We start from the raw sequence: 15,147 nt of genomic DNA, 5'->3' as shown, positions 1-15,147 counted from the left end.
AATATAAAATAACAAATAACTTGCATAAAGTTTAAATAGGTATACAAAACTGGAAATAGGCTAAGTAAACGTATAATATATAACCAAATAAATAAGAAACGTAGAAAGTTTATTAGCAAAACGAATAAGAAAGCTTGGAGGCACGACATACACCTTATGGTCAAATAAAATAAATAAATGACACCGTTTAAAGTAAAAATCAGCAAACACTGTGGAACCAATTAAATAAGAAACGGATGTTTAAAAAAAACTTCCAAAATCACCTTAGATAAACGGCAAAAGTCAACAGGATTTTCAAAATCCAAAATACTGACAAACAGCCGCTTTTGCATGTCGTTTCGAAACTAAATCTTGTCTGTCTCACCTCACTCTTCTAGTCAGTCAGCTCGACTCACTCTCCTCACTGGATAAATGAAATCTGATCTGTGATGCGACTGTCGTTCGGCACGCTGCATTTAGCAGCCGCGTTCAGTTTTTAATTGTAGTGTCTGTTCTTTTAGTGAACTAAATGATTTTTATTACTATAAAATAAATCAAAACGAAGTGGGGGTCGGTGCCGCAGTGGGCAAGTGATGTAACTGGTGTTGCGGCTTAACAACAGTATCACCGTCAGCACAGTCTATAGCGGCAAGCCTACTTACCATACTGTGATGCCGTGTCCCGGTATGACGAGCAAAACCAATAAAACCCATTATAAATGAGACATTTGTTGCATCCAGTGGGGACTTAATTACTGATTATGATGACTTGTACTGTCTTTTTACACATTGCATTGCATCGCGCCGCATAAACATAAAACCATGTCTGCATTTGTGATCGGAGAAACGACAAACAACAAGTGCTACTCTACACTGCTCAAAACTCGCGTCTGAATCGTCAGTGGCAAATTCTTTAAATATGAAAACATACTTACAGGCTGTGAGTCAGAACAGCCGGCATTGTAGGCTACTCTACCAGGTTCAGGAAAAAGTCCTCCGTAAAATGCGTTGCACACACACACGAATATTTGGGTTGAACTGTTCTGGAACAGTGTTGTAAATACAACTTAACCACTGATTTCTAGTTGTGTCCTCTTTTGGAAGGCCAAACAAAGTATTTTCGATTTCACAACGAGAAACAGCATTTCTACAACATGGCGGCGGCAGCAACAACAATACTACAGCGAGAATCAAAGTTACGCCGCCTTTCTTTGCATGAACATTTGGCCGGAGTTATGCAAATCTGTCCACACAGTGACGTAGAGATGTGGGGGCGTGTTTAAACGAGGCGTTTTAGGAGGGTGTGGACGAGTCTTAACTTTTATAAAGAATATCTCTTTGGGTTTGAGACTTTAGCCTTTGCAACTTTAGGGATCTTATCTATTCATGATCAGCTTGTAACACTCCAAAGAGAAAGAAAAACTTGAAATCGCATCATATGACCCCTTTAATTGGTAAATAATTCAAATAAGTCCAAACTGTCAAGTTCTGGATGCTGTGTGCTGAAAACTTTATCAGTGCTCTAATTACAAAGAGAGTGATCACTTATGGGTATAGAGGCTACTAGGAAAGGCAAATACCGACTGGTCTGGAATATTGAATCACGTTTAAATTTTGTCCATATGCTTCCATGGACTTCAGCAATTTGTTGTGTCGTTGGGCTCGTACCATGTTATTTTAGTATTATTTATACAACTTGTTTTATGAAATTTTTTTCAATATAAAATAAATGAATAAAAATATAAATAAATAATAAATATATAAATGTATAAATGTATATTTTTTCTGAAACCATTTTAAGATATTTGAAAATATATGTTGTCCTTTGGCAAGGCTAAACAATAATCTTTAATCTAGCACAAGGGAGAATTGTCACTGTTAATCGGCATACAGGTGCAGGTATCAGCTGATGTGATACTTACCAAATAACAACCTAGTTAATCTGCTTGGATTTTTAAAAATTGTATTAACAGATCAAGGTACATGAATGCAATGTCACCATTTGAAAGCAGATAAATAGCATTTTCCTAAAGTCTAAGCATCATCCTAAAAGTGCTCAATAGAGTATGAAGATTAGAGTTTTGCCCAGGTTTCCACAATCCTCTAGAGAGACACAATCTTTGTCATTTTCTCTCCTCTGCTTGTTTTACTCTCATTTTCACCCTGTCCATCTTGTTTCGTCTCTCATTTCAAACTCTGTACTGACTCTACATCTTTTTTTTTTTTAATTCTCTCTCCCTCGCTCTCATTCTCTCTCTCTCTCTCTCTCTCTCTCTCTCTCTCTGTCTGTGGCAGGCTGCTCCTGCAGTGATTCAGTATCATGGAGGCTGGCAGTGGGGCTGCGGCAGTGGTGGGAAGTGCAGCTCTCGGACTGCTTGGAGCCACAGGAAGTCATGACATCTCTGACAGGTAAGACTCACCGTCCTTTCTCATCAGACCCCTAAGTCACCCGGGATATTTTACTCATTTAAGGTACCTGTTTGTTTCTACATGTCGCGTTCTTGCTCCTGTGTGAGTGTGTGTGTCCCTGCCTAATCATGCCCTCTGCTTCCCTGCTGTTTCATTGATAAGTGTAGAGGTTATTTCACTGCAGAGTGTGTGCGCAGCGAAGGCTTGGGCACGTACATCTTATTCCTCTCTAGGGGCTCGAGAAGAAATGTCAGAAGTGCAAGCGTTAGGAGGTACAGGCAGATGCGGCCGAAACAATATAGGCTAAAGGTTCTTAGAGAGATGCATTCATATATCCAACATCACCAAGCTGCTAGCATGAGTAAATACGCAACTTCAGATCATTGATCACTTAGGAATAATGTCATTCTTCTCAAATATATTCCTGCCATCCTCAAACCCCAAATTTTACGGTCAGATGACATGGTGCTGAGTGTACAGCCTGTATGAAAATCCACGATGCTGAGTAGTAAAGCAGTGGCAGCCAATAAAATGCATTACAGTGCCAGTACACTCCCACCCACCCACTCTCAAGGCTGAGCTCGGAGTACAAGTCACATGATTAGCAGCGCTCACGAGAGCCTGCATGCTTTGGCGTCCACTCTGAAATTCTGCCCTAAATCCCTCAACTGTCACCTTCCCACCGACGGTTTCTGGCTCTGGTGCAATTGTCCTGCGTTTTGAGGATTATTGTCCAGCCATTTTAGCCCTTGGCTTCACTTGAACACAGTCCAAATCTGGTATGCCGAGGGTTGCCATGGCAGCCACAGTTTATCATATATTAGATATTAGCTCAACATCAGTGAAGGAAGGCGAGGAAAGGGACAAGGGGAGGCAGCGTGCTCTCTCAGCTGTTGTGGAAAGCTTTCCAAATGTGGTCGTCATTTTCATACACACCCATGCTTATGATTCATAGTCACTAGGGGAATGCTTTAGCTGTGCTGAGGCTTTTCTTCCACAGTCCCTAATTCTGCGATGGCCTGGAGCTCTGCAATCCTTCACTATTCTGTCCTGCCACTGCACTGCATGCATATCTTAAATAAGCGGCCTCTAGAGTAGGACTCTGACATTGAATAGCCTCCAGCTAGGCAAGTAGTTTGCTGTTTATTAAGTGCAGAACAGAATACGTAATAGTTCATTTTTGAAGACTAAACTTCGTTACTGCTCTAATTGACGGCGTCTAGGTTTCAGTGCGAGACCTGTAAGGTAGATCAGTTGGTCGCGTGGCCATTTACTTGCCATTTACAAGACGGTTATTATCCAAAGCGGCTTACTGTGTGCTGATTGCAGGGCCAGTTTGCTCAGAGCAACTTGGGGGTGTAGTGCCTCACTCAAGGGCACTAAAGTGATAAAACGGGTTTATGATCTCAGGCTACTTGGATTTTTAAACCACTACCTTTGTGTTAGCAGTCTAGATCCTTAAACGTTAGGTCACTGTTTCCAGCTCGTATTCTCCCAGCTCAACACCCGACTGCTGAAGTGATTGCAGGTTAAATGGGACTTTTGAAGTATATTTATTTTCATAGTGCAAATGCTATGTGGAAATATACTCATACTAACATATGATCAATAAAATCTGAGTTTTTTTCTCCATCAAAATACTTTTGAGATTTATGTTTTGTAACTGCAAATTAATTAGTGAGTAGTTTGTCAGACTCATTTAAGCCCGTGGGTCATTAAAGGGATAGTTCACTCAAAAATGAAAATTCTGTCATAATTTACTCACCCTCATGTCGTTCCAAACCTGTGTTGAACACAAAAGAAGATATTTTGAAGATTGCTGGTAATCAAACAGTTGGTGGTTACCATTGACTTCCATAGTATTTTTTTCTACTATTGAAGTCAATGGTAACCACCAACTGTTTGATTACCAGCAATCTTCAAAATATCTTCTTTTGTGTTCAACACAGGTTTGGAACGACATGAGGGTGAGTAAATGATGACAGAATTTTCATTTTTGGGTGAACTATCCCTTTAAATTAACAGCATTAGGATGTTCACCAGTCGAACTGCAGTGGTAGTGCTGCATGTTCGCTTTGCTTGCAGCCAGTGAAGACAATGCAATCTCAAATTGCCTTACAAATTGTCAATTTATTGTCCCTCTGTATGATTCCATTGTTCTGTGCCTGTTTGTATGTGTTTCCATTACATTCAATTCAGACTTCAGATTCACAACTCTGATAAAATATAATTTTGTTTGCTGTGGTACTGTAGATTCATAGTGGTGCAAAAGAAGTGATTGATTAATTTATTGAGTACTCTATTAGACAAACCACACAGATAAATTTTTATACATCCACGTTAGACCAGAATCTTCTTGTGTCAGTGATTGGGTAAGACGGCGCAAACAGCAGAGAGCTCTCTGCTTCCTGAAATATTGCACGCTTACAGAGTGTATTTCTATCAGCATTTTCCTGTCAGTTGACAATTTGGTCGTCCTCACAGTGACGAAGCATTCCTGCAGGACTTGGCCCTGCTTGAAACCGAGGACTGTGTGTGAAGCGTTAAGTAGTTCACTCAAAAATTAACATTCAGTCATTATTAACTAGTCTCATGTCATCACAAGCCTTTATGCTGTGATTAATAGAAAACAGAAGTATAGTTGACAATGTTTAGCTCTTTTCCATAGAGCAAAATCACCAAAAACTATGAAATAAAATGGTTATACGATAGCTTTGTGTGAGCATATGAAAATGATTTACTTATTATAATTTTTATAATTATAAAAAATACTTAATTATAATTGTATGCCAAATGGAAAAAGTCATATGGGCATAAATGGTGTAAATCAAAGTATTTCAGGAGGAACTATTCCTTTAAATACAATCTCTTAGTCTGTGCGTGGTGAACCCACAGATTGATTGAAAACCAGATGTGAAAGCAAACGTGAATGCTTCATCTACTTGCCATGCACCAATCCTCCAATAGACCATCATTTCATTTCTCCAAAATCCCTCTTCAGAGTCACAGAAGCATTATGGTCTGTGCTGTTGATTTCAGTGCCCGGCAGCCTCTCGTGATGAAAAACATTTCATCTTTGCTGAGTTTAGTAGGAAAGTGTTACTCTGTGTGGGCTGCTTTGACTGGCAATACTTCTCTGACACTCTGCCACTGGAGTTTGCAGATAGAAAGTGCCCTGCAGGGGACAGCGAGCTTTAGGTCCGGTGTCTTCTGTGAGCACTCGTTTAGACCAGCTCTCCAAGGCTAGCTGTTGTTTTGATCATTCCCACTCGAAAATGCCCAAACGTGTGTGTGATTGAAATAACTTCAATTTTTTTTAGAGTGATCTTCCTGATGGCTTCTCTCAAGGGTAGAACAAGCTACCTAATGAAAATGTTTTACAGTAATTTGTTTTAGGGGCAGTTGCCTTAGGGGAATCTGTGCAGCAGACAGTGTGAGACTTGCTTCAACATTCAACAAGTCTCTGGAGCTCGCTTAGACAGGATCTTTAGAATAGGAGCAGCTCTGATATACCATTTTTTTCCCACATATAATCTGTGTGTTAATGAAATGCTGACTCAGAATAGAGGTGCTTTCGTGATTTATGAAAGCCCAGCATGACCTGCACTGGCCTCCAGGAGTTAATGACTTCCATTGTGTGTGATGAGGGTATTGTGACATAACACAATGGCAACCACTCCATCTCGACCCAAGAAACATCCCAATTATCTCTGTTGTCCTGCAGTGGCTGAAACGCAACCATCCATACTCCGATTGTATTATGTCCTTAAGATCCACTAGGCCAGAAAGGTACATTTTAAGATTTTTAATAGGTGTTTTTCACAACTTTCATTAATAAATGAGTGGAGATACCAGGGCTGCTCGATTATGACAAAAATCATAATCACGATTATTTTGGCCAATATTGTAATCACGATTATTTAACACGATTATGAGGGGGCCATATGACCAAAACTTTATATGAGTGATTTATTTAAAGATAGTGATACATATCAAAAATATATTTCCTGTAAATAAGGTTGCTATGACATCTACATTGTAGAGACCAGCGGAATTTCAAACAAACAAACAAACAAACAAAAACAAAAAAAGTCCTAAAAATGATTGAAAATAATTAAACTGTCAGTAATAAAAAAAGCAAAGGACAAATACAATAGAATAAAAAGATACAAATGAAACAAACTGTGCTTTAATGTTTTTTTTATGCAAGTCTCAAGCAGTTTACAGCCTACTACAGAAATGAATAATCAAATGTAAAATAAAACAGCACAGTCTTCACTGTAAGAATTAAACTTTTTTTTGTTTCTTATTAAAGCTACAAAAGTCCTTCACTCAAGAGCAGTGTGTGATTTTTGAATTTGTCTTTTGTTGTTTGATTAATATTAAGCACACAGTCACAGCAGGAAAATAGCCCGCTGTCACTTTAAGAGCCGCACGGATCCAATTTACCGTTTCATGCGTATTTTCATTCTCAACACTTTACGTTCATTTATTACATGACCGACGAAGGTATACATGAGTAATCACTAAGCGCCCGATTTTGACACATTTTTGTGTGTATTTGACCGTTTAGGTGCGCACCTTGAGCTAAAAGATGACTTTATGTGTCTGTGTTGTGTTCCGTCTGTGAGCACATATATCTTTCTGAGGTGCAGCGCAAGTTCTCTTTCACGCTTTTAAAAACATGAATAAATATACTTATATAAATCAAGCATGTCCCATTTTGCAAAAGTCACGTTACATGATTTTACTGATTTGCACGTGAAATTGGGCTTTTATGGAGGAACGAAAGCGCAGCGCTGGAAAAGGGGGCGGACTGGGGGCGCAATAATTGTTTTATCGCGATTATTGTATTTTCATAATCGTTGGAAATACAATAATCAGCTACACAGGAAAATAATGTGATTAAGAGTTGGATCGGATCTTGTCTATACCCCCTGTCTTTTTTATGCTGATTTTGAGGGAAAATCTGGGGATTTGATATGTAATTAAAATGTAGACGGGAAAACTTAATCATGGAAGGTCTCCAAACTGTGACTAAATCAGTCATAAATGTGACAAAAATAAAAATGCTCAACAAATTAAGTCAGCAGTTTTCTCAGATATCATCATTAATTTTATTTATTTATTTTTCTTGGGAACTGGTTCTTTTTAGTGAGGAAAAAGATTAATTGAAACCTTGCATATAAGTCAGTTGTTTGAATCAGACTCAATTAGTGAATGGTTCAGAACCATTACTGAGTTCACAGACTTATTTTGTTCATACTAATGCTGTTAAAAAATTGAATTCTTTAAAAAAATAAATAAATAAAAATTAAACAAATTATTTGCATGTGAGATCCAATAGGTAGCTATTATTACTAATTGAAATTAATTGGTTTTGAACAACCGTCTTTATCGAGCATATCTGTAATTAGTTATTTGGCTTCTAATTGTTCATTTTAGGAGCCAGTGGCTTTCTAGTCATTTATTTTATTTAGTAATTTTTTTGTCTGAAACTGGTGTAATGTGTAAAATTGCCAGTATCTGACAGTACAATGCTCATATCTGCAGTTAAAAGCATAATCAGATTAGCAAAAATATTAAGCATGCAGGGGGTGGTAGATTTGTAGTAATTTCTGAATGGCGGTCCAATTCTGCGGAAATCTTCAGAGTTTACTGCAAAGTTCTGCGTGTGCAGATTCCGTGTGGGCCTGCCATTAACATTATAGCATATCTTGCTACCCTCACCCCAGAAAACCTTGCTTATCTTCACATGTACGTGATGGAATCTCCCGCTCCATCACACCATGCCTCATTGAGCGCTCTTGTTCCATGAATGATTCACTAACCAAAATACACACAGGCCCGTGGCTGCTGCGTGTTGTAGTTCAAGTAAATGTGATTAATCGTGTTATTGATTAAGCACTGCAGTTGGTTGCACCTGGATCAGCGAAGAGTCCTGGCACAGTGTCATAATGCAGCATGCTGTTGCTTTCTGGACATCCTCCATCTTGGTAATTACGGATGCAAACTCTGCTGTGTCAGAACTGCATGGAGCAGATGACAGTTTGAGGTCGACAACGTATGGATAACCCAGCCTCTTCTATTCCGCTTTGAAATGTTGGATCTGTGTTCATGTGAGCCTGAAACTGACAGCAAGAGGGGGAGGAGATGCACGTGTGCTACAGAGACCTGTTTTGAAGCATACACTGCACAAAATTACTTTCAGTAACAATCCTGTGTCTAACCAGCCTTCAAGCTGGATCAATTTGCACAGTAAAATTGTACAGTATTAAGACTTGCTTTCAGAGGATAAGTTTTGAATTAAGTTTATTTTTCTTACCCCACAGGCCATTTTTTTTGTTTTAAACTATAAACTGCCAGAATTTAGTTTGGTTTGTACTTAAGAAAAAAACTATTTACCAATGGCATAAAAAATTTAACTTAATTTAATATATATTCTGTTTGTACAATATAAGTCTTGTCAGTTTTGCTTCTCAAGTGAGTTGATCTTGTCTTAAGGATGTTTAGATATAATTTTCTTTGAAAACAAGACTTTTTTTGAATGGTATTCTAATGTCCTTGTACTAGGACTGTTCTTCTTTGTTCATTTCTTGCCATCTTCAAGATCATTTTGTCAGAAGTTGAATAAATTTCAGATGAACAAGAATAATTTTAAATAGCTCTCCTCATCATATCATCTTAATAGTGCCTTCCCTGCACATTCCTTATGGCAAGAACCATTTTTACTGTGCTCCATAAATCAGCAGCATAATTAAAGTCTTACAAGGATGCAAACCGTGTCATTAATTTAGCTCAGATTTGTGTGGTGATGTCAAGTTCTTTTTTTTTATTGCAAAATGGCAACATATATTTAAAGTAAAAATACAGGCACGTTCTCACAGTTAGTGACATTTGCTGGATGTGTGTGTTGTAAGATGCAGGGTCACGTATTTCACTCCAATGTGAGAGTCTCTGCTTAAAGCAGATAAATAAATATTCAAAGCCATTTTCCAGGTCATCCAGATTGGTTTTATCCATACAGTATAACTTTTATGTCATTTGTTCCATGCCTTTTTATGGAAACAGTTTTCTGTTCTGTCAGAACATCCCCCACTTTGGAAAGTGTAACGGTACCACAGACCGCGCTGCACTTTTCATCTCTGATCAGTGGTGGTTTGTCATTTTGCCCATGTGAGACGTGCCAGATTGCCACTTTGTCTCTCCCACCCTCTCATTCAGCAGGGTTGGAAGGACATATCTTCACTTTCTTTTATATCACCCATTAAAGACCATGTGATTATGATCAACTTTTCTAGACGGCAGGCTTTTCCAAAGAAAACTGCAGATTCCCCCCATAAATTGGCAGATATCCCTACATGCTGTTGTAGGGATCTCATTTTGATTCCCTGCTGTGCATGTTGGATAATAATTTTTCTCTTTCATGTCACTGTGATTAGTTTCGACATCTTGCCTAATTGAAATGATGCTGCCATTAACACCTCTGTGAAGGATGGGATGTTCTAATTCACTGCCTTACATTGAAGACTTGTCATTTTTGCTGTCACACTGACTCTCTGATATTCCACTCAGCTACGCTGTCGTAATTCTCAAAGGCAGCCGCAAAGCAGGCTATATCCGTTTATTTCACAGGCTATCAGACTGACTCTGCCTCTTTTCTCTCCCTCCCCTCTCCCCTCAGGGGCCTGAGGCCTGGACGGCACCCGGAAGAAGACGATATCGTGCCAGAGCTTGCCAGGAGCATCCACCCCCGAGAGCGACCTGACTGGGAGGAAACCATCAGTGCAATGGTGAGGAGCCAACCCTCCCACACGCTATGTTTACAAAGCCAGTAGTAAAGAGAGCAAATAGCACACCCTCAAGCTGTGAAAATTAAAGATCGACTGCATGCTTGTCCGATATCACAATATCACAACTGTCATTTCTGAAGGATAATTCTCTTTTCTTTTTTTTGTGTGTGGGTGCTTGATTCTTTTACGTAAGACCCATATTGCTGCTGTAGACTGTCAGCCATTATTACCTGTATGTGGGAACATGCTCTTGTCAGAGGGATAATGTAGATCTGGTCAGTATCCTGCAAAGGATACGATTCATTCAGTGACTAGTAACAATGACCTTGAGGGACTTAAGATTTATATTTATGGTAAATATTAAACCTATAATGGAGGGCTGGAAGCTCGGGTGTCTCCAGTTAAAGCAATAAATCATAAATATTATGCAGAAAAAAGAAGCCGAATATACACTACCTTTCAAAAGCTTGGGGTTGGATTTTTTTTTTTGAATTGGATTTGATGCTCAAGAAACATTTCACAATATTAATGTTGCAAACAGTTGTGTTGGTTAATAATTTTGTGGAAACTGACACTTTCCACTTTGAAGAACACTATTCACTTATGAAGCAATCAATTTGATGCATTAATACAATTAAATGCTAAATAAATATTAATTAAAAAATAATAATTTGCTGACCCCCAAACTTTTAAACACTGTGTACCAGTAAGATTATAGCATTTAGTCAGAATTTCATTCCCAGATACTCATTTGCTGGGTAGTCATATTATTATACCACATAATGGTACTTGATTCAGAGTTCAGCCATGGCATTTTGCTATCAAATATGTAAGATATAATGTACTCAGTTATTCATTACTGCAAAATACACCCCAGCATGAAGCAAGCTGACACATCATCTGACTTTACATTATTTCGCAATAATGAGCGGTGACCTATTTGATTGCAAAATTCCTCTGATTGACCTGTCAGAATTGAGTGTTCCAGAGGGCTGTGACCGTATTAAGCTGCTCTGAAAATCTACAGCATCTGTAACAATATTTTCCCAGCCTTTGTTCAATACTGAATTAGTTTCAATTCATGATTATTTCACCAGCACTGACATACATGCATTCAGTGGTGCTGATGGAAAAAAAAAATTGTCTCCATGGCAACCTGACTGTTGGCTGATGTTGTTTTGAGCACAAACAGATTAGCGAGGACATATCAAGGGAATCACCATGTATCGGCTCACTCGTATGACAAATTAATTTAATGCTCTTTGGCTCGGTTTTATACTATTGTGTACCAGGGTATTAATTGAACTCGTTAATTGTACAGTCAAGGTAATCGAGCTCCAGTGGCTGTCGTCTCTTCACTGTCATGACCTAGATTCACTGTCACTTATAGTGAAGTGAGAATGTGATGATCAACAGACTGTCTGTTGTGAATAACGAAACGGAACCAGATTTGGATCGGACCCAGTCGACGTTTCACACCATGTTTTACACCAGCATAAACTAGTCTGTTCGGCCGCACGCTCATTTGAAGGCTGCATGGTCAAGAGACTTTTAATAAGCCCATGTCTGGCAGCTAAGAGCCACACTTTCAAACCATTATTCATATTTCCTGGACGTTTCGAATCACTGGCATGTTTTGTTTGGCCTTGCCAGATGACTGTGCGTCTCTCGTTTGGCTAGGCATTGAAGAGACTGGCAACAGAGTTTTATAAAGCATACCAACTGTCAAATGATTTAGAGGCAGGGCACAGGCTTAGCCTTTGTGAAACCGCAGTTCAGGGGCTCTCAGCTTTTTGGCATATTCGTTTAACCTGTCTTTGACCCAGTTGTAGCTTTCTCTCTTCTTCCATTACTCAGCAAATCTGTTTTATGGTGCGTACAGGTAGTCACTGATGTTAAATGATATTCTTGTTATACTGTGCTATTAACTTTAAAAATGGTTTTGTGTATGGGATGGTTTTTGGTTTGGTATCTTTAGCTCTTATTTGCACAGAAAAGTCTATCATTTGAATGTAATATGTGTTATTTATGGTATTGTAAAAGGCTATTCACAAAGTCTGAAAAAAAAAAAAGTGGTTGAACAGTATTTTTTCAGTGGCAAAATTTTACACATCATTATTCACAAAATATTTCAAACAGAACATTATGTATTATCTATGAATACATAGTTTTTTTTCTATTTTTCTTTTTTTTTTATTGTGATTCAGTTTCAATAATATTATTGACCAAAAATTATATGTCAGTATTTTAGCGATAATGATAATTAGATACATTTTTGCTGCATGGGCTTTCAAAGCATGTTTAGAAACAACAATTATGATATTGTAGACTAGGCATGGGCCAGTATGAGATTTTGATTGTATAATAACCTTAAGCAAAAATATCACGGTATTGTCATTACAGCTCTAAAATGTGTTATTTTTAAATGACTGGGTAAAAAAAAAAGGTAAAACTTTTTCCTGCTGAACACAATATATTTTGTTTTTGAGCAACATACAGAATATTAGGAACAGTAGAATTATTTTTTCTTTGATTTGTTTCCTAAAAAGAAGAAAAATAAAGACTGACATCTTTTTTAACCTAAATCTGTAATTACAGTTATTTAATTCTATCATTTCATATCATTTAGTTATATAATTTCATATACATAATTTGATTTATTAATAACCCAATTTGAAGCAAAAACAATGTTCTGACTAGCTTTGTGAAATTATACTACATGCCTGAACGAAGCAAACAGCAGAAGCTCTGAATGAGATGCAGATTCACTCTCTGACAGCAGGAGGCGCTTCTGGAACACCAGATACAGCGTTTCCTTGGTTACCGCTGTAAACAAAGCAGCACTGCGCTGAAACACTGCTTTCATATGAACTACACAGAGACTAGATTAAAAGAAAATACCACGTAAACTTTTCTGAAGACAGTCAGTTCCCCTCAGAAACACATTCATATAAACCCACAAATCAATATTGAGGATTTTCTTCCAATAGTTTGTGCATCATGAACAGTGAGTGATCTGCCTGCTACAGTATTTTTACTTCAGCGTCTCTGGTCTGTGTTAACAGGCGTTTACAGACTGCATATTTTCACATAAATGACATTTTGGAAAACGATTGCATTGCAGCGCAGTTTGTGCAAGTCCAGAACAGAGACGATTTGCTTGCAATAAGACAAAAAATGTCCGGTTGCCGATCGCATGAGTTCCAGGAAAAGCTCCTTAAGTTCGACCATCCTACACAGTAAACACGTAACTGACCGCTCGCTCGCACCAACAGGAGGAGGAGGGTCGTGTTACTGACTTAAAGCTTCTGAACTCTTGCATTGTGTAGGCACTGATGCCATAAACCAGGTAATTGACGATGTCAGGGTATGTGAGAGGTGGTAGTGTTTCTGGGGTTTTTGTCCATTCTGTAACTTGCAGGTCGTACGGGTCGATATTATTAATGCCAAGCAGTTTCTCTAAATAACGCTATTTAGCGGTGTTATTTAGTTTCTCTCGATATAACCCCTTTCCTTTCGCTTTCTCCTTCTCCATTTCTTCCCATAAAACTGCGCCGTATCGCAGAAATTTATTAATTTAATCTGCTCTCTCTCTCTGTTGCTATTTCTTTCGGTCTCACTGTCGAAGTAACCATGGCAACGGAAAGCGTATCCTGCTAATATGGCGGCGCCTTAAAACATTGTGACGTAAATCCTCATTCTCTATTGTAGACGATACATATTACACTTCCCTGCACACAATGAGTTTGTACCTCACAATTGCAAATTTATTTCTTATAATTGTGACATTTCTAAATGTATTCTCAGTAGGATTTGTTTTTAAGTCCTGTTTGTCTCTATATATTTTCGCTATATATTGTAAGGTAAAACAAATACCTTGTACATCTTTTATACAGTACCTTTGTGTTGTTTTGTTTGTCACATTGGCCCTGGTATGAACAGGCCATAACTATGCCATTTGGCATGGATGGGCTGTTGGATTGTGTCCAGGGACATAAACTGTCATGTCTCAATCATGCATTTTAAAAGAAGCATGTGTATCTCTCTTTCAGGCACGGAGTGCAGAAATTCCAGAGCTGTGCTCTGAGCCTCTCATGCGCTCTTGCAGCAGCACCGCCAGCATGAAGGTGAAGAACGTCAAAAAGTAAGAGTCAAACATTCACACAGCCAAAGTCACTAAGGCTTATGCAGAATGCTGTTTGTCCATCACTCACTGACTAGCCCTCATGTTTATAATAGCTGAATATTGAACTCGGTGCCCTGTGATCTTTTCAGGCTCTCTTTCACCAAGGGCCATTTTCCAAAGTTAGCCGAATGTGCCCACTTCCACTATGAAAACGTTGACTTTGGGACAATACAGGTAAGATCCTAAGCCCGTAATAACAGTGAACTTGCTTCAACTACAGAATGGATCTCAGTGACCGAACTTGAAAAGGACAGTGTTGAAAATAAGGCACATGGGATATTAAATTCTGATGTGCATGCGTGTTTGTGCAATGAAATGTTAGGGGTGTGCAGATAACCCCAAAGTGCCACAGCTGGGAGAGGGACAGCAGCGCGTCTCTAATGCAAGGCTCCAGGGGATTGAAAAGTGAGGATCAGCGTGATTTAATATCACTACAGCAGCAGTAGCACTCTTGCAGATGACTATTTGCCAACTACTTCACAATACATATGTCACGATTCAATCGTGACGCATCACTGTATCATAATCAAAATTTTTGTCACAAAAGCGTGACAAAAAATCTCAGTGTGATGTCAAGAGAGTGTGAATCTGCGGTATCAGTTTCAATCTCTTCACCTTTGTCCAGTATTGTGTCTCTCACTGAGAAACACCAGTTTTAGAGTTTGCACTTTAGGTGACATGCTCTCTAAATGTAGGAAATTATATGAATAAATACATGAGATATATATATATATATATATATATATATATATATATATATATATATAAACTGTGAGATATA

General features: G+C 38.4%; 1 protein-coding gene across 3 annotated transcripts in view; it reads left to right on the top strand.

Annotated features, from left to right (window-relative positions):
- LOC107548189 (rho GTPase-activating protein 32-like) overlaps window positions 1-15,147 on the top strand; it is a 122,707-nt gene that overhangs the window by 45,283 nt on the left and 62,277 nt on the right. For all 3 annotated transcript variants that reach the window (XM_016228790.1, XM_016228789.1, XM_016228788.1), the window contains exons 2-5: window positions 2,274-2,387; window positions 10,072-10,180; window positions 14,233-14,324; window positions 14,456-14,540. In XM_016228790.1, coding sequence (XP_016084276.1) covers window positions 2,299-2,387; window positions 10,072-10,180; window positions 14,233-14,324; window positions 14,456-14,540 — 375 coding nt within the window. In that variant the 5' untranslated portion in view covers window positions 2,274-2,298. The remainder of the gene's footprint in view (window positions 1-2,273; window positions 2,388-10,071; window positions 10,181-14,232; window positions 14,325-14,455; window positions 14,541-15,147) is intronic.

The sequence above is a fragment of the Sinocyclocheilus grahami genome, unplaced genomic scaffold (assembly GCF_001515645.1).
Source record: "Sinocyclocheilus grahami isolate Dianchi unplaced genomic scaffold, SAMN03320097.WGS_v1.1 scaffold344.1, whole genome shotgun sequence".
Classification (NCBI taxonomy): Eukaryota; Metazoa; Chordata; class Actinopteri; order Cypriniformes; family Cyprinidae; genus Sinocyclocheilus; species Sinocyclocheilus grahami.
Note: the sequence above shows the minus strand (reverse complement) of the source record. Positions and strands in the feature narration are given on the sequence as shown.